Source organism: Glandiceps talaboti, chromosome 11 (assembly GCF_964340395.1).
Source record: "Glandiceps talaboti chromosome 11, keGlaTala1.1, whole genome shotgun sequence".
Taxonomy (NCBI): Eukaryota; Metazoa; Hemichordata; class Enteropneusta; family Spengelidae; genus Glandiceps; species Glandiceps talaboti.
In genome coordinates this window covers 23512362-23533222 of record NC_135559.1, presented here as the reverse complement: position 1 = coordinate 23533222, position 20861 = coordinate 23512362, and the positions used below count along the sequence as shown (strand labels likewise).

The 20861-nt window shown below is 38.0% G+C and overlaps 1 protein-coding gene across 1 annotated transcript in view; it reads left to right on the top strand.

Annotated features, from left to right (window-relative positions):
• The window catches only part of LOC144442817 (26S proteasome non-ATPase regulatory subunit 1-like), a 134858-nt gene that overhangs the window by 7148 nt on the left and 106849 nt on the right, over positions 1 to 20861 (top strand). The window contains exons 8-15 of the mRNA XM_078132189.1: positions 1245 to 1379; positions 1848 to 2032; positions 3602 to 3677; positions 7754 to 7891; positions 8265 to 8353; positions 11623 to 11875; positions 17174 to 17285; positions 17494 to 17570. Coding sequence (XP_077988315.1) covers positions 1245 to 1379; positions 1848 to 2032; positions 3602 to 3677; positions 7754 to 7891; positions 8265 to 8353; positions 11623 to 11875; positions 17174 to 17285; positions 17494 to 17570 — 1065 coding nt within the window. The remainder of the gene's footprint in view (positions 1 to 1244; positions 1380 to 1847; positions 2033 to 3601; positions 3678 to 7753; positions 7892 to 8264; positions 8354 to 11622; positions 11876 to 17173; positions 17286 to 17493; positions 17571 to 20861) is intronic.

Sequence of the window (20861 nt, the reverse complement as noted above, 5' to 3'; positions counted from 1 at the left end):
GATATAGAATAGACAATTTAGAAATACGGTAAGTGTATCAAAGTGTGTATATCATTGATATAGAATAGACAATTTAGAAATACGGTAAGTGTATCAAAGTGTGTATATCATTGATATAGAATAGACAATTTAGAAATACGGTAAGTGTATCAAAGTGTGTATATCATTGATACAGAATAGACAATTTAGAAATACAGTAAGTGTATCAAAGTGTGTAGATCATTGATACAGAATAGACAATTTAGAAATACAGTAAGTGTATCAAAGTGTGTAGATCATTGATACAGAATAGACAATTTAGAAATACGGTAAGTGTATCAAAGTGTGTAGATCATTGATACAGAATAGACAATTTAGAAATACAGTAAGTGTATCAAAGTGTGTAGATCATTGATATAGAATAGACAATTTAGAAATATGGTAAGTGTATCAAAGTGTGTATATCATTGATACAGAATAGACAATTTAGAAATACAGTATTAGTGTATTAAAAAATTATGTGCTTTATTCATAGTACCATGGAAATCAATATATACAGAAATCAGTATATACAAAATCTGTGAATGTAGAGGTTTGTTGTGACACACAGTAATAACACATACAAATCCACAAAATAATAGTAAATAAAACCAAAATTAGTCTATCGTACTTTGACATTAACAGAAGGCAAAAAATACAAACTTAGCTAAGTTATTCTGAGTATGTTAAGTGTTTTAAGAAATTTAATTTTATCAAACTAATGTTTCTACCTTGTCATTGTGAGTCAAAATATGAGTAGTGACAAAACCCATAGTTATGAGCTGTATGAATGAACAAAAATATTAGGGAATGATACATGTATAATAGGCCTTTCCAAAATTTGCCATGATGGCGCTCTGCTTCCTGTCTGTGTACACATTGGGGGTATACATGGTATAGGTTACTTGGTTAATCATAGAGCACTGCTGCTCTCCTCGATGTCTGAACAATATGAAAAACATCCTACAGAATACCAAGGGACAAGCTCTTATGAAATGGTGCTATGAGGTCTGACTGGATCAACTGTAAATGGGACCATGTCCTGAAACTATCCAGACTTTGTAGGACACCCATTGGAAGCCTCCTGAAACTATCCAGAACTCATCCAGTGTGTAGTCATGTGTGACTCATAATGACTTGCATGCATCTCTCTCTCTCTCTCCCCCCCCCCCCCCCTCTCTCCCTTACCTTCACTTACTGATTTGTATTGTATGTTTTTTCAATAGGTCCTTAAAGTATTGGTCAATCTGTACCTTAGTCTTGACATCCCTGACTACATCAATGTTTGTCAATGTTTTATATTTTTGGATGACCCACAAGCTGTGGCTGATATTTTAGAAAAACTACTCAAAGACACTGAGGTAAGAATTGTATTGCAAGTAGATAGTAAGCTGTTGTCATAATTAGTTTGTGTATGTCCTATAATAATCCTAGTATTTGGACAACCCACGGAATCTAGACTGTTTTATTATTTTTTAAACCCTTCTAATTCAACCACAATAAATGCAATTTATTTATTGTTTTAACACATTCATAACTTTACATTTTAGTTGATTTCTTTACAAAGTAATAGAAGTATTGTATATTTTGTAATTTCTGTCTCCTTGAGTAAAGTCATAAAGCTGTTGCAAAACCAACAATGTACCCTAGTATGTTTAGCATTGGAATATGCCATAGGACTCCATAAACCATGAATTGATGTCAGTTTTTTTTTTGGACAATTTTTAACATTGATCAGCTCATAGGCTATTAGCCTTTTCAAACTAAAACTTGATATGATATTATGTGATGTAGTGGGACTCCAACCATGATTCTTTCTTTGATCACAGGATACGACATTAATGGCCTACCAAATAGGATTTGATTTGTATGAAAGTGCTACTCAAAAATTCTCATCTCGAGTTCAGGCTGCACTCAGAGCTGTGGCTCCACTCCCAATACCTGGTACACCAGCTGTTAATAGTGATAGTACAGTGTCCACACCAGCTGATACAACCACACCAGCTAAAGACAGGTGAGTTATTGATTCCTAACACCAACTAAAGACAGATGAATTATTGACTGCCAATACTAACTAAAGACAGATGAATTATTGACTGCCAATACTAATTAAAGACAGATGAATTATTGACTGCCAATACTAATTAAAGACAGAGAAATTATTGACTGCCAATACTAACTAAAGACAGATGAATTATTGACTGCCAATACTAATTAAAGACAGAGAAATTATTGACTGCCAATACTAATTAAAGACAGATGAATTATTGACTGCCAATACTAACTAAAGACAGAGAAATTATTGACTGCCAATACTAATTAAAGACAGATGAATTATTGACAGCCAATACCAACTAAAGACAGATGAATTATTGACTGCCAATACTAACTAAAGACAGATGAATTATTGACTGCCAATACTAACTAAAGACAGACGAATTATTGACTGCCAATACTAACTAAAGACAGATGAATTATTGACTGCCAATACCAACTAAAGACAGGGGAATTATTGACTGCCAATACTAATTAAAGACAGATGAATTATTGACTGCCAATACCAACTAAAGACAGGGGAATTATTGACTGCCAATACTAACTAAAGACATGAATTATTGACTGCTGATACTAACTAAAGACAGATGAATTATTGACTGCCAATACTAACTAAAGACAGATGAATTATTGACTGCCAATACTAACTAAAGACAGATGAATTATTGACCTCCAATACTAACTAAAGACAGGGGCATTATCAACTCTTAATATCAACTAATGACAGATGAATTATTGACCTCCAATACCAACTAAAGACAGGGGCATTATCAACTCTTAATATCAACTAATGACAGATGAATTATTGACCTCCAATACCAACTAAAGACAGGGGCATTATCCACTCTTAATACCAACTAATGACAGATGAATTATTGACCTCCAATATCAACTAAAGACAGGGACATTATCCACTCTTAATACCAACTAATGACAGATGAATTATTGACCTCCAATACCAACTAAAGACAGGGATATTATCCACTCTTAATACCAACTAATGACAGATGAATTATTGACCTCCAATACCAACTAAAGACAGGGACATTATCCACTCTTAATACCAACGAATGACAGATGAATTATTGACCTCCAATACCAACTAAAGACAGGGACATTATCCACTCTTAATATCAACTAATGACAGATGAATTATTGACCTCCAATACCAACTAAAGACAGGGACATTATCCACTCTTAATATCAACTAATGACAGATGAATTATTGACCTCCAATACCAACTAAAGACAGGGACATTATCCACTCTTAATACCAACGAATGACAGATGAATTATTGACCTCCAATACCAACTAAAGACAGGGACATTATCCACTCTTAATACCAACGAATGACAGATGAGTTATTAACTCCCAATATCAGCTAGATCAGAGTTTGATCAAAATATAGTCTTTACCCTTTACGCTATAACTGCATAATATTATCTATAGCGTTATTAACTAAGTTGTATTATGCTGTCTAAATACTGTATTTAAAAATGGCTGCTCTTGTTATTTGTTTATCTCCAGTGAAAGCATGGACACAGACCAGTCATCAAGAGGAGTATCAGATACACCAATAGAAACACCGAAACCTCTGCAGTTGGTAAGTTTATCTGTAAAGATAAAGACCAGATATCATTAGCCAGTTTGTTACCCTGCCTACATGTATTTTAAAACCAGTTTATACATCAATATATGCATAAGTTAAAAGGGAAACCAAATCAGCATAATATCTTGCAGGAATATGTCATCTTTCTGACTATTTTGAAGACCTGACTTATTTGATTGCAGGTGTGTGTGTGTGTGTGTGTGGGGGGGGGGGGGAGCCAATGTTATTCTGTGTAGTCTTTTATTTCATACATAGAAACCATTCAGTTTATGTTTTTAAGTTCGTGACATTGTATAGATTGAGATAATAATCAGCTACCATACTTCATTTTGGTATAATGACAGTGTGTATAGATTGAGATAATAATCAGCTATCATACTTCATTTTGGTATAATGACAGTGTGTATAGATTGAGATAATAATCAGCCATCATACTTCATTTTGGTATAGTGACAGTGTGCATAGATTGAGATAATAATCAGCCATCATACTTCATTTTGGTATAATGACAGTGTGTATAGATTGAGATAATAATCAGCTATCATACTTCATTTTGGTATAATGACAGTGTGTATAGATTGAGATAATAATCAGCCATCATACTTCATTTTGGTATAGTGACAGTGTGTATAGATTGAGATAATAATCAGCCATCATACTTCAATTTGGTATAATGACAGTGTGTGTAGATTGAGATAATAATCAGCCATCATACTTCATTTTGGTATAGTGACAGTGTGTATAGGTTGAGATAATAATCAGCCATCATACTTCATTTTGGTATAATGACAGTGTGTATAGATTGAGATAATAATCAGCCATCATACTTCATTTTGGTATAATGACAGTGTGTATAGATTGAGATAATAATCAGCCATCATACTTCATTTTGGTATAATGACAGTGTGTATAGGTTGAGATAATAATCAGCCATCATACTTCAATTTGGTATAATGACAGTGTGTATAGATTGAGATAATAATCAGCCATCATACTTCATTTTGGTATAGTGACAGTGTGTATAGATTGAGATATAAATCAGCTATCATACTTCATTTTGGTATAATGACAGTGTGTATAGATTGAGATAATAATCAGCTATCATACTTCATTTTGGTATAGTGACAGTGTGTATAGATTGAGATAATAATCAGCCATCATACTTCATTTTGGTATAATGACAGTGTGTATAGATTGAGATAATAATCAGCCATCATACTTCATTTTGGTATAGTGACAGTGTGTATAGGTTGAGATAATAATCAGCCATCATACTTCATTTTGGTATAATGACAGTGTGCATAGATTGAGATAATAATCAGCTATCATACTTCATTTTGGTATAATGACAGTGTGTATAGATTGAGATAATAATCAGCTATCATACTTCATTTTGGTATAATGACAGTGTGTATAGGTTGAGATAATAATCAGCCATCATACTTCATGTTGGTATAGTGACTGTGTATAGATTGAGATAATAATCAGCTATCATACTTCATTTTGGTATAGTGACAGTGTGTGTAGATTGAGGTAATAATCAGCTATCATACTTCATTTTGGTATAGTGACTGTGTATAGATTGAGATAATAATCAGCTACCATACTTCATTTTGGTATAGTGACAGTGTGTATAGATTGAGATAATAATCAGCTACCATACTTCATTTTGGTATAGTGACAGTGTGTATAGATTGAGATAATAATCAGCTATCATACTTCAATTTGGTATAGTGACAGTGTGTGTAGATTGAGGTAATAATCAGCTATCATACTTCATTTTGGTATAGTGACAGTGTGTATAGATTGAGATAATAATCAGCTATCATACTTCAATTTGGTATAGTGACAGTGTGTGTAGATTGAGATAATAATCAGCCATCATACTTCATTTTGGTATAGTGACAGTGTGTATAGATTAGATAATAATCAGCCATCATACTTCATTTTGGTATAATGACAGTGTGTATAGGTTGAGATAATAATCAGCCATCATACTTCATTTTGGTATAGTGACAGTGTGTATAAATTGAGATAATAATCAGCCATCATACTTCATTTTGGTATAGTGACAGTGTGTATAGATTGAGATATAAAAACGGCTCTGACGACTTGTAGTCGTTGGCATTTCTCTGGTTGCACTACGTATATATAGTCACAGGTATCGGTACCCACTATGTATATATAGTCACAGGTATCGGTACCAACTATGTATATATAGTCACAGGTATCGATATGGTTGCACTACGTATATATAGTCACAGGTATCGGTACCCACTACGTATATATAGTCACAGGTATCGGTACCCACTACGTACATTGTATATATAGTCACAGGTATCGGTACCCACTACGTATATATAGTCACAGGTATCGGTACCCACTACGTACATTGTATATATAGTCACAGGTATCGGTACCCTCTACATATATATAGTCACAGGTATCGTACCCACTACGTATATATAGTCACAGGTATCGGTACCCACTGCATATATATAGTCACAGGTATCGGTACCCACTACATGTACGTATATATAGTCACAGGTATCGGTACCCACTACGTATATATAGTCACAGGTATCGGTACCCACTACGTATATATAGTCACAGGTATCGGTACCCTCTACGTATATATAGTCACATGTATCGGTACCCACTACGTATATATAGTCACAGGTATCGGTACCCACTACGTATATATAGTCACAGGTATCGGTACCCACTACGTATATATAGTCACAGGTATCGGTACCCACTACGTATATATAGTCACAGGTATCGGTACCCACTACGTATATATAGTCACAGGTATCGGTACCCACTACGTATATATAGTCACAGGTATCGATACCCACTACGTATATATAGTCACAGGTATCGGTACCCACTACGTATATATAGTCATAGGTATCGGTACCCTCTACGTATATATAGTCACAGGTATCGATACCCACTACGTATATATAGTCACAGGTATCGGTACCCACTACGTATATATAGTCACAGGTATCGGTACCCACTACGTATATATAGTCACAGGTATCGGTACCCTCTACGTATATATAGTCACAGGTATCGGTACCCACTACGTATATATAGTCACAGGTATCGGTACCCTCTACGTATATATAGTCACAGGTATCGGTACCCACTACGTATATATAGTCACAGGTATCGGTACCCACTACGTATATATAGTCACAGGTATCGGTACCCACTACGTATATATAGTCACAGGTATCGGTACCCACTACGTATATATAGTCACAGGTATCGGTATATATAGTCACAGGTATCGGTACCCACTACGTATATATAGTCACAGGTATCGGTACCCACTACGTATATATAGTCACAGGTATCGGTACCCACTACGTATATATAGTCACAGGTATCGGTACCCACTACGTATATATAGTCACAGGTATCGGTACCCTCTACGTATATATAGTCACATGTATCGGTACCCACTACGTATATATAGTCACAGGTATTGGTACCCACTACGTATATATAGTCACAGGTATCGGTACCCACTACGTATATATAGTCACAGGTATCAGTACCTGTGGTGGCTCAATCATTATGAATTTAAGTCAGACTATGTCTGTTGCGAGCTGGTTTGAACGTGGGTTATTTTTCACCTGAAGCGTTGTCTCTAAGGGTGAACAATCAATATGTTGCGAGGGGTTTAAATTCTTGGATTGTAACAAAAACATGAGAGTCCTACCTAAAAGTGTTGCCAATATTTATCATCTTCGGCACAGCATAAATTTCAACATTATTAGCCCGTTCACTTTGTTATCGTCTGTATGTACATTTTGTATGTAGTTCCGGTTCTACATTACATGTTATTCTATTTGTCAATCAATATCTACGCCTGCTGACTATGGAAAGAATAAACCAGTCAGAGTCAGATACAGAGAGTGAGATCAATTTGTTCTCACACTGGCTGTCCAACACTCTCAGCTTGCAGGAACGTGAGAACTATAAATTCCATTTTGTAGCTTTGATTTTATATCCCATGAATTGTTTTCACTGAATGCTAATAATTTATTTTTCTGTAGACTGAAACAGATAAATTACATCAAGATAGAATAACAAAACTAACAACAATTTTGGGAGGACAAGCTACAATTGACCTTCATCTACAGTTTTTAATCAGAACAAACAAAACAGATATGCAGATTCTAAAAAATACTAAGGTAAGTGTAACTAAGAGTCATAGTTACTTTATGGCTTCATTTTGCTGAAATAGATTTAGTAGGGCTCCTCACCTTGCACAAAATAAGTGATGTTTGCCTTAAAAGTGTCCTGTTAAAGAGGAACACCACTCCAAGAAATACAGACATTTTCATAAACTATGGGTTCTGGAGAATCATTTAATGATTTTACATCATCTACGATTACTTGCGATTTCAGAGAAGCATCAAGTTGATGTTGTGCCTTTATAAGGTATCTTGCTATGGGATGTTGCATCAAGTTGTTCACTAAATGGTCATGAGTTGTGGGCTCAGCCTATACCCTTCAGTGTAAACATCTCTGTAATGTGGTTTTGTTATGTTCTTTACCACACAGGATGCAGTACGGAACTCAGTGTGTCATACAGCAACAGTCATTGCCAATGCTTACATGCATTGTGGTACAACATCAGATCAATTCCTCAGGTATATTTATGTTTGATATGTTTTGATATGTAGCAAGCAAGAGGTATGATATTTAACATAACAGCATATAACTTTAATAAGCAATGTAAGTAAATAGCGTATAACTTTATTTATACCTTACGTATTTGGTAGCTGTTACTGTCTTGTGACATATAGGCTACCTAGGGAGATCCCGGCAAATACATCCTATATGTGCTCCTGAAAGCATAGTATTAGAAATCCAAAGAATACCCGGGGGGAGCCTGGCAGGTGTCTGTTACCATAGCTACCTGGGGAGATACCTGGCAGACATAGGTAGGTGCTGAATTTGTACGGAGAAAATTTGCAGTGATTCGAAAAGAATACCTGGGATGAACCGGTAGGTGTCTGTTACCGTAGCTACCTGGGGAGATCTCGGCAGACATAGCTAGGGGCTGAATTTGTATGGGGAAAATTTGCAGTGATCCAAAAAGAATACCTGGGATGAACCGGTAGGTGTCTGTTACTGTAGCTACCTGGGGAGATCTCGGCAGACATAGCTAGGGGCTGAATTTGTATGGGAAAATTTGCAGTGATCCGAAAAGAATACCTGGGATGAGCCGGTAGGTGTCTGTTACCATAGCTACCTGGGGAGATCCCGGCAGACATAGCTAGGCGATAAATTTGTATTTAAAATGAGCTGAATGTATAGTATTCAGCTGACTGTAAACTGGATTGGGGTAATTGAACAAGGGGAAAAGGACCTAAAGTAGTGGAATAAATGAATGCTGAGCATTGTGAAAGTAATGAATGCCCCAACAGTTAAGAGGGAGTGGTGTAGAGGTAGCCAAGACAGTTAACAGGGAGTGGTGTAGAGGTAGCCAAGACAGTTACGAGGGAGTGGTGTAGAGGTAGCCAAGACAGTTACGAGGGAGTGGTGTAGAGGTAGCCAAGACAGTTACGAGGGAGTGGGGTAGAGGTAGCCAAGACAGTTACGAGGGAGTGGTTTAGAGGTAGCCAAGACAGTTACGAGGGAGTGGTATAGAGGTAGCCAAGACAGTTAACAGGGAGTGGTGTAGAGGTAGCTAAGACAGTTAAGAGGGAGTGGTGTAGAGGTAGCCAAGACAGTTACAAGGGAGTGGTGTAGAGGTAGCCAAGACAGTTACGAGGGAGTGGTGTAGAGGTAGCCAAGACAGTTACGAGGGAGTGGTATAGAGGTAGCCAAGACAGTTAAGAGGGAGTGGTGTAGAGGTAGCCAAGACAGTTAAGAGGGAGTGGTGTAGAGGTAGCCAAGACAGTTACGAGGGAGTGGTGTAGAGGTAGCCAAGACAGTTAAGAGGGAGTGGTGTAGAGGTAGCCAAGACAGTTAAGAGGGAGTGGTGTAGAGGTAGCCAAGACAGTTACGAGGGAGTGGTGTAGAGGTAGCCAAGACAGTTAAGAGGGAGTGGTGTAGAGGTAGCCAAGACAGATAACAGGGAGTGGTGTAGAGGTAGCCAAGACAGTTAAGAGGGAGTGGTGTAGAGGTAGCCAAGACAGTTAAGAGGGAGTGGTGTAGAGGTAGCCAAGACAGTTAAGAGGGAGTGGTGTAGAGGTAGCCAAGACAGTTAAGAGGGAGTGGTGTAGAGGTAGCCAAGACAGTTACGAGGGAGTGGTGTAGAGGTAGATTAGAAGAATGTAGGCCTTTGGACACAATATAAAATACACACTGTGTGTACCATGCTGACTAAATCAGTCAGTGATGTTAACGTGTGATAAAGCTGTTTGCTGTCTACCTATAATGAATATGAAATACAGTGGGCCCTCGCTAACTCGCGCCTCGGTAAGTCGCGGATTCGGCTAAGTCGCGGGTGTCACCTTGGATCCCATTTTTTCTTTAGTTTTCCTATTGTTTTCGGAACTCCTCTTTGTGTATTTTTTTAAACAAATGGCACGCCTGCCAATTTCAAACTCGTTGGTGTTTCGATGAAGAGGTGTCGCGGTTTGACTTTGATGTTAGCAATCGCCTTCTATTTATTCGGACTGCCTCACATTCACAAGTTCCTTATGCACTTCTCGGCTAGTCAACAGCACGTCGACCATTTTCGTCTGGCTGGTGAACGGTGCATTCATCGTGTTAGACTCGAGTCGCAGGATACGTCAGTCGAATTCGAACATTGTCCAAAAAAAACAAATTAAAAACTAAAGCTTGTCTCGCATTAATATATCGTTTGATTTGATTGATTTAGAAGTCACCTAAAAACGTTTTGTTTCTTCAAAATTTTGAGGAAAACGTCATTTTTATAACGAAATTTCGGTCTACGAATAACTGAATACGTTCATCACTTGCGTCTCTATGTTTATATATCTACCGACATCATGCATCACGCCACGTGTTGCCGAACCTTGCGATTTCTCAACTCAACCCCATCATTTAGGAATGTTACTGTACTGAGAAACATAAAAAAAATAGTTGTTGTTTTAGAATATATTAAATCAAATCCCGTTATTCGATGATATAAAAGTCAAAACTGCACCTCCGCAACCCGGAAATTCAACAGCATTTCTTGGCCCTACCATGGCCGCCAGGCGTGAGCTTGTAAGTTGTACTGTTAGTTTGTCGACCGTGCAAAAAACAAAAAAGAAAGTCTAACCGTGATTGATGCTTTGAGAGTCACACAATTGTACGATAATCTTCCTCAAAGATTTACTGTTAACCCAGGACTGTTACAATATTACGTCCATGCGTCCATCACAATAAATTTCGAATACATACCGTCATGTTCGTGAACTGAAAAGATTTACCCTGGATTTACTGAATATTGAAACTTTTGATTTCGTGCGTATCTTATTGTTTTTTTTTATGAATATCGCCCATGAACTTGCACTCATAAAAACATGTACAGTACTAGTTTCATCAGCACATTACTCAGTGAAGAATGAAGAAAAGCTGACGTGTGACGTGTGTTAATGTGTGGTTACGAATATATAATGAGCACCTCGCTAAGTCGCGGTCCTCGCTAAGTCGCGGGTTTCTTGATGGACCCGGACACCCGCGAGTTAGCGAGGGTCTACTGTATATCAAATAAAAAAGTATGATATGACTTCAGTTAAGACTGCACAAACTGGGGTGACTGTTTAGAATGGAAGGATTCCCTTGGTGGTAGGAAAACCATGTGTCAAGTACAGCCACGCAAAATTTTCTGTAAATAAACTTTTCAAATAAGTCGTGTAAGTGAACAGCGTATAAATTTAATAAATCGTGTTAAAGTGAACAGCATATACCTTTAATATGTTGTGTAAGTGCTCTAATACAGTTTGTTGTTTTGTTACAGGGATAACTTAGAATGGTTGTCAAGGGCAACCAACTGGGCCAAATTTACTGCTACAGCTAGTTTAGGAATCATTCATAAAGGACATGAAAAAGAAGCATTGAATTTGATGTCAACATATTTACCAAAAGATACAGGTCCAGGTAGTGCATACCAAGAAGGTGGTGGACTCTATGCCTTAGGTTTAATCCATGCTAATCATGGAGGGGAGATTACAGATTATCTTTTAAACCAGCTTAAAGAAGCATCAAGTGATGTAAGTTTATTTTATATATTTTATAACTTTACAGTCAGTCTGTATTGTTGTCTGTTTACTGTAGAGTTCAACCATAGACCCTCCACCAACAGGATACGCAACTGCGGCAAACATCAAAGGATGTTTGAATGTTTATAGTACGATGTGTGTTTGGATAAATTAAGATAAACTAACATTTCCTGTCCGCTATCAGAGTTGTTTACACTCACTGTGACTCAGTGACTGTTGCTCGCTATTTGCGTAGTTTTCACTAAATGTTCCGACCATTTCGAAGTTTTCAACTGGTTGAAGACCCCAACAAGATATATAGTATTTTAGGTAAATGCATACATCGTCTTTGTCGTGTATATTTTGTTGTTCTATGACATGAAAAGAAGAATTGATTGTGTCAGCTGACTATTATTTGCTATCGTTGCCGTACGCTTTGCGTAGAGTTTTTATTCGTCATGATTGTTACCCGATTTCTCTCAGTCAAAAATGATTCCTGAAATTTTGAGTGTATTTATTGATGCTTTGTATCACGTTTTAGTGATCTAGGCTGTTTTTCAATGATTAGCATGTGGCATGCTTCGTAACTACGTCGAAAATAAACGTAAACATCATATGCGTGGGTTGCCATTTTCCTCTATTGTCGCTGTTGGTATATTCACAGAAAACAATGTATTCTTCAAAAAAAAAGTCTTCAAAACGATTTGCTGAGTACTACACTTCAAATTTGTGGTTGCTAGTCGATTGTCTGTGTGGAATTGAAACTTTACACCGTTCTCAGTTGAACCATGACCGAACCAATGGAGAAAATGAGAAATACTCCAAATTTGACTCGAGAGATTGTAATGCCCATATTACCTTTTCTGACTGTGCTCTTTTAGTTTATTTATAACCCATTTTTTCTTCTTTGAGTTGAGCAGTACGTCTATTTTATGTTCTTGGGCGTAGTACGTCTGCTGATGTGGTGCGTAGGGCTATTAGAATTGCCTAAAAATAAACCGCATTTTAGTAATGTACGAAATTCATAGACTGTAATTTTGATTCACTAAGTGCTTCACAAAAATTGTACTTGAATATGTAAATTCAAGAGACCAGTGATATAAAAATGTCTCATTCAACAGTCGCGTGATAAACAGCTGATTTTGTAGTTTGGTACCAAACTTCCGATCTTTATTGCGATTGTCGCATGTAGTCGGCCACTATCTGTCGGCTTGTCTGGATCTGAAAATTACACATTTTTCACCATAATTGCATGGTAACATTTACAATACTAGTATTTTGTATGGCTTCATGATCATCATCGAGTCGTTTGGTTCTTTTCGGGGTCTTTTCTTCATCGTCTTTTTCTGCAACGTCTACAGAACCCCAGTCTTCGTCATCTGACAAATCTAACTGACTAAAATCAAAATCGTCGTCAAAGACACCAGAAAAGTCATGTTCCTCACTGGAAGACGCCATGAGTTGTTGTGGTCATTAACATTAGCATAACCCGCGCATAATCTCTTCTCGCCTTTTGCGAAATTGTACGTGCGATTTCACTGGCGTTGCCAGGTTTTTACCCCGTGGACAGGAAGTGTCCATTACCACTATAATAAGCGGGTTAATCAAAATTAATTTATTCCAACAGAGTTCGGTACTAAGGAAATGCCGCAGTTGCGTATCCTGTTGGTGGAGGGTCTATGGTTCAACTAAGTCAGTCTGTACTGTTGTCTGTATACTGTAGAGTACAACTAAGTCAGTCTGTACTGTTGTCTGTATACTGTAGAGTACAACTAAGTCAGTCTGTACTGTTGTCTGTTTACTGTAGAGTTCAACTAAGTCAGTGTGTACTGTTGTCTGTTTACTGTAGAGTACAACTAAGTCAGTCTGTACTGTTGTCTGTTTACTGTAGAGTTCAACTAAGTCAGTCTGTACTGTTGTCTGTATACTGTAGAGTTCAACTAAGTCAGTCTGTACTGTTGTCTGTATACTGTAGAGTACAACTAAGTCAGTCTGTATTGTTGTCTGTATACTGTAGAGTACAACTAAGTCAGTCTGTACTGTTGTCTGTTTACTGTAGAGTACAACTAAGTCAGTCTGTACTGTTGTCTGTATACTGTAGAGTTCAACTAAGTCAGTCTGTACTGTTGTCTGTATACTGTAGAGTACAACTAAGTCAGTCTGTACTGTTGTCTGTTTACTGTAGAGTACAACTAAGTCAGTCTGTACTGTTGTCTGTATACTGTAGAGTACAACTAAGTCAGTCTGTACTGTTGTCTGTATACTGTAGAGTTCAACTAAGTCAGTCTGTACTGTTGTCTGTATACTGTAGAGTTCAACTAAGTCAGTCTGTACTGTTGTCTGTATACTGTAGAGTACAACTAAGTCAGTCTGTATTGTTGTCTGTATACTGTAGAGTACAACTAAGTCAGTCTGTATTGTTGCCTGTATACATTGTACTGTAGAGTACAACTAAGTCAGTCTGTATTGTTGTCTGTATACTGTAGAGTACAACTAAGTCAGTCTGTATTATTGTCTGTTTACTGTAGAGTACAACTAAGTCAGTCTGTACTGTTGTCTGTATACTGTAGAGTACAACTAAGTCAGTCTGTACTGTTGTCTGTATACTGTAGAGTTCAACTAAGTCAGTGTGTACTGTTGTCTGTTTACTGTAGAGTACAACTAAGTCAGTGTGTACTGTTGTCTGTTTACTGTAGAGTACAACTAAGTCAGTCTGTACTGTTGTCTGTTTACTGTAGAGTACAACTAAGTCAGTCTGTACTGTTGTCTGTATACTGTAGAGTACAACTAAGTCAGTCTGTACTGTTGTCTGTATACTGTAGAGTACAACTAAGTCAGTCTGTACTGTTGTCTGTATACTGTAGAGTACAACTAAGTCAGTCTGTACTGTTGTCTGTATACTGTAGAGTACAACTAAGTCAGTCTGTACTGTTGTCTGTATACTGTAGAGTACAACTAAGTCAGTCTGTACTGTTGTCTGTATACTGTAGAGTACAACTAAGTCAGTCTGTACTGTTGTCTGTATACTGTAGAGTTCAACTAAGTCAGTCTGTACTGTTGTCTGTATACTGTAGAGTTCAACTAAGTCAGTGTGTACTGTTGTCTGTTTACTGTAGAGTACAACTAAGTCAGTCTGTACTGTTGTCTGTTTACTGTAGAGTACAACTAAGTCAGTCTGTATTATTGTCTGTTTACTGTAGAGTACAACTAAGTCAGTCTGTACTGTTGTCTGTTTACTGTAGAGTACAACTAAGTCAGTCTGTACTGTTGTCTGTATACTGTAGAGTACAACTAAGTCAGTCTGTACTGTTGTCTGTTTACTGTAGAGTACAACTAAGTCAGTCTGTACTGTTGTCTGTATACTGTAGAGTACAACTAAGTCAGTGTGTATTGTTGTCTGTATACTGTAGAGTACAACTAAGTCAGTCTGTATTGTTGTCTGTATACTGTAGAGTTCAACTAAGTCAGTGTGTACTATTGTCTGTATACTGTAGAGTACAACTAAGTCAGTCTGTACTGTTGTCTGTATACTGTAGAGTTCAACTAAGTCAGTCTGTACTGTTGTCTGTATACTGTAGAGTACAACTAAGTCAGTCTGTACTGTTGTCTGTATACTGTAGAGTACAACTAAGTCAGTCTGTACTGTTGTCTGTATACTGTAGAGTACAACTAAGTCAGTCTGTACTGTTGTCTGTATACTGTAGAGTTCAACTAAGTCAGTCTGTACTGTTGTCTGTATACTGTAGAGTACAACTAAGTCAGTCTGTACTGTTGTCTGTATACTGTAGAGTACAACTAAGTCAGTCTGTACTGTTGTCTGTTTACTGTAGAGTACAACTAAGTCAGTCTGTACTGTTGTCTGTTTACTGTAGAGTACAACTAAGTCAGTGTGTACTGTTGTCTGTTTACTGTAGAGTACAACTAAGTCAGTCTGTACTGTTGTCTGTTTACTGTAGAGTACAACTAAGTCAGTGTGTACTATTGTCTGTATACTGTAGAGTACAACTAAGTCAGTCTGTACTGTTGTCTGTATACTGTAGAGTACAACTAAGTCAGTCTGTATTGTTGTCTGTATACTGTAGAGTACAACTAAGTCAGTCTGTACTGTTGTCTGTATACTGTAGAGTACAACTAAGTCAGTCTGTACTGTTGTCTGTTTACTGTAGCGTTCAACTAAGTCAGTGTGTACTGTTGTCTGTATACTGTAGAGTACAACTAAGTCAGTCTGTACTGTTGTCTGTATACTGTAGAGTACAACTAAGTCAGTCTGTACTGTTGTCTGTATACTGTAGAGTACAACTAAGTCAGTCTGTACTGTTGTCTGTTTACTGTAGAGTACAAATAAGTCAGTCTGTATTATTGTCTGATTGTGTACTGGAGATGTACAAATAATCTATAAACATTGTACACAGGAAGACATCGATAACTTAACAAACTGGTCTGATCTCTGGCAATTGAAATTTAATGCAACCAAGTGTAAAATCATGCATATTGAATATACAAATACCAATACAGAGTACACCATGAATAGCAATAATGTACATGTGGACCCTGAACTAAAGTTCTCTAGTCATGTGGAGAAACAGGTCAACAAAGCAAACCAGATCTTAGGTCTGATATGTCGGTCATTCACTTACCTTGAGGAAGAGTCGCTGAAAAAACTGTTCATAGCCCTAGTTCGTCCACATCTTGAGTATGCTAACACAGTATGGTCACCCAGATTCATCAAAGACATCAATTTAATTGAAAGTGTACAAAGGAGAGCTACCAAGTTACTTGCTAAATTACGGAATTTAGATTATGAAGACCGCCTTGCATACCTTGATTTACACAGTATGGCATACAAGAGGGCCATGGGAGACATGATAGAATTATGGAAATACACTCATGGAAAATATAACACAAATCACCACTTAATACAACTTGACACTACTGGGGTCACGAGAGGTCATCCATTGAAACTTAAGAAATTTGGATTTTCCAAATCTGTGCGTGCTCACTTCTTTGGAAACAGAGTCATCAACACATGGAATAGTTTGCCTGCTTTGCTTGTCACATCAAATTCACTTAACTGTTTTAAGAACAATCTGGACTCTCTGGGATCACTGGAAATATTCTACGAACATTGACTTCTCACTACAGCCATAAGGACATGGATTGACACTATTTTAATTTAAATTGTTTTGCAGACCAGCTTATAGGCTATTAGCCTTACCCAGCTGTTATTATGATATGATATGATATGATATGATTGTAGTCTCCTATGAGAAACAAAGTGATTAATTAGATGTATTGTTTACTTATTTCTAGATGATAAGACATGGTGCCTGTCTTGGACTTGGATTGGCTGCAATAGGAACTGCTAGAATGGATGTCTATGAACAATTAAAATTTAATCTATATCAGGATGACGCTGTCACTGGTAAGTTATCAAAGAATTCAATGAAATATAAACCACTGCTTTCATCCAATGAAAGTATCAGGTACTTTGTTGATGTCATAGTGCATACAATGTACAATTGTTTTAGTAGTAAGTAACTTTCTATTGTTGATGTCATAGTTCATACAATGTACAATTGTTTAAGTAGTAAGTAACTTCATCTAATGTAAGTTTATATTGTTGATATTAGGTGAAGCAGCAGGGCTAGCCATGGGTTTAGTTATGATTGGTTCCAAACTTGCTGTAGCAATTGAAGACATGGTTGCAGTAAGTATAACTGATAGCTACTAGTATTCGTAAATTGATGGATTGCATGTCAGTATGTCATACAGAGTGGTACAGAATGATAAAAGAAAGTCCAGTCTGGCATGTTTCTGTCCTTAGTACACATGTATTGATTACTGCTTAGCCTATCAACTTAAAGGAAAAGTCCAGTCAGACTTATTTCTGTCTTTAGTACACTTGTATTGATTACTGCTATCAACTTAAAGGAAAAGTCCAGTCAGGCATGTTTCTGTCTTTAGTACACTTGTATTGATTACTGCTATCAACTTAAAGGAAAAGTGCAGTCAGGCATGTTTCTGTCTTTAGTACACTTGTATTGATTACTGCTATCAACTTAAAGGAAAAGTGCAGTCAGGCATGTTTCTGTCTTTAGTACACTTGTATTGATTACTGCTATCAACTTAAAGGAAAAGTGCAGTCAGGCATGTTTCTGTCTTTAGTACACTTGTATTGATTACTGCTATCAACTTAAAGGAAAAGTGCAGTCAGGCATGTTTCTGTCTTTAGTATATTGTAAGTTTTTAAACTTATCCATTAACCCCCCCCCCCACAACATTGTATTCAAATTAGTCCTATTCTCTATTTGTACATGTATAGTTGTATTTAACAGTCTACATACTGCAGGACAGATTGAACATAGAACACACAACAATTTTAATAAATGTGTATAATAGGGAACCACTTTGGCTAATAAACTGCCAAAAAACTAAAAAGTGTAGTACTAGCTTTATCTACTAGAGCCTTGTTATAGAAACTGAACTGTACTCTGGTGCAGTGCATTGCCATAACCAAAGTGTACTCTGGCACAGTGCCATCGCCATAACTGAAGTGTACTCTGGCACAGTGCCATCACCATAACTAAAGTGTACTCTGGTACAGTGCCATCGCCATAACTAAAGTGTACTCTTGTGCAGTGCCATTGCCATAACTGAAGTGTACTCTGGCACAGTGCCATTGCCATAACTAAAGTGTACTCTGGTGCAGTGCCATTGCCATAACTAAAGTGTACTCTGGTACAGTGCCATCGCCATAACTAAAGTGTACTCTGGCACAGTGCCATTGCCATAACTAAACTGTACTCTGGTGCAGTGCGATCACCATAACTAAACTGTACATTTTTGTACTCTGGTGCAGTGCCATCACCATAACTAAAGTGTGCATTTTTGTACTCTGGTACAGTGCCATCACCATAACTAAACTGTACTCTGGTACAGTGCCATCGCCATAACTAAAGTGTATGCTGGTGCAGTGCCATCGCCATAACTAAAGTGTACTCTGGTACAGTGCCATCACCATAACTAAAGTGTACTCTGGTACAGTGCCATTGCCATAACTAAACTGTACTCTGGTACAGTGCCATCACCATAACTAAAGTGTACATTTTTGTACTCTGGTGCAGTGCCATCACCATAACTAAAGTGTGCATTTTTGTACTCTGGTACAGTGCCATCACCATAACTAAACTGTACTCTGGTACAGTGCCATCGCCATAACTAAAGTGTATGCTGGTGCAGTGCCATCGCCATAACTAAAGTGTACTCTGGTACAGTGCCATCACCATAACTAAAGTGTACTCTGGTACAGTGCCATCACCATAACTAAAGTGTACTCTGGTGCAGTGCCATCACCATAACTAAAGTCTACACTGGTGCAGTGCCATTGCCATAACTAAAGTGTACTCTGGTGCAGTGCCATCACCATAACTAAACTGTATTCTGGTGCAGTGCCATCGCCATAACTAAAGTCTACGCTGGTGCAGTGCCATTGCCATAACTAAAGTGTACTCTGGTACAGTGCCATCGCCATAACTAAAGTGTACTCTGGTACAGTGCCATCACCATAACTAAAGTGTATGCTGGTACAGTGCCATCGCCATAACTAAAGTGTACTCTGGTACAGTGCTATCACCATAACTAAAGTGTACTCTGGTACAGTGCTATCACCATAACTAAAGTCTACTCTGGTGCAGTGCCATCGCCATAACTAAAGTGTACTCTGGTACAGTGCCATCGCCATAACTAAAGTGTACTCTGGTACAGTGCCATCGCCATAACTAAAGTGTATGCTGGTACAGTGCCATCGCCATAACTAATCTGTACTCTGGTACAGTGCCATCGCCATAACTAAAATGTACTCTGGTGCAGTGCCATCACCATAACTAAAGTGTATGCTGGTACAGTGCCATCGCCATAACTAAAGTGTATGCTGGTACAGTGCCATCGCCATAACTAAAGTGTATGCTGGTACAGTGCCATCGCCATAACTAATCTGTACTCTGGTACAGTGCCATCGCCATAACTAAAATGTACTCTGGTGCAGTGCCATCACCATAACTAAAGTGTATGCTGGTACAGTGCCATCGCCATAACTAAAGTGTATGCTGGTACAGTGCCATCACCATAACTAAAATGTACTCTGGTACAGTGCCATCGCCATAACTAAAATGTACTCTGGTGCAGTGCCATCACCATAACTATAGTGTACTCTGGTACAGTGCCATCACCATAACTAAAGTCTACACTGGTGCAGTGCCATTGCCATAACTAAAGTGTACTCTGGTGCAGTGCCATCACCATAACTAAACTGTATTCTGGTGCAGTGCCATCGCCATAACTAAAGTCTACGCTGGTGCAGTGCCATTGCCATAACTAAAGTGTACTCTGGTACAGTGCCATCGCCATAACTAAAGTGTACTCTGGTACAGTGCCATCACCATAACTAAAGTGTATGCTGGTACAGTGCCATCGCCATAACTAAAGTGTACTCTGGTACAGTGCTATCACCATAACTAAAGTGTACTCTGGTACAGTGCTATCACCATAACTAAAGTCTACTCTGGTGCAGTGCCATCACCATACTAAAATGTACTCTGGTACAGTGCCATCGCCATAACTAAAATGTACTCTGGTGCAGTGCCATCACCATAACTATAGTGTACTCTGGTACAGTGCCATCACCATAACTAAAGTCTACACTGGTGCAGTGCCATTGCCATAACTAAAGTGTACTCTGGTGCAGTGCCATCACCATAACTAAACTGTATTCTGGTGCAGTGCCATCGCCATAACTAAAGTCTACGCTGGTGCAGTGCCATTGCCATAACTAAAGTGTACTCTGGTACAGTGCCATCGCCATAACTAAAGTGTACTCTGGTACAGTGCCATCACCATAACTAAAGTGTATGCTGGTACAGTGCCATCGCCATAACTAAAGTGTACTCTGGTACAGTGCTATCACCATAACTAAAGTGTACTCTGGTACAGTGCTATCACC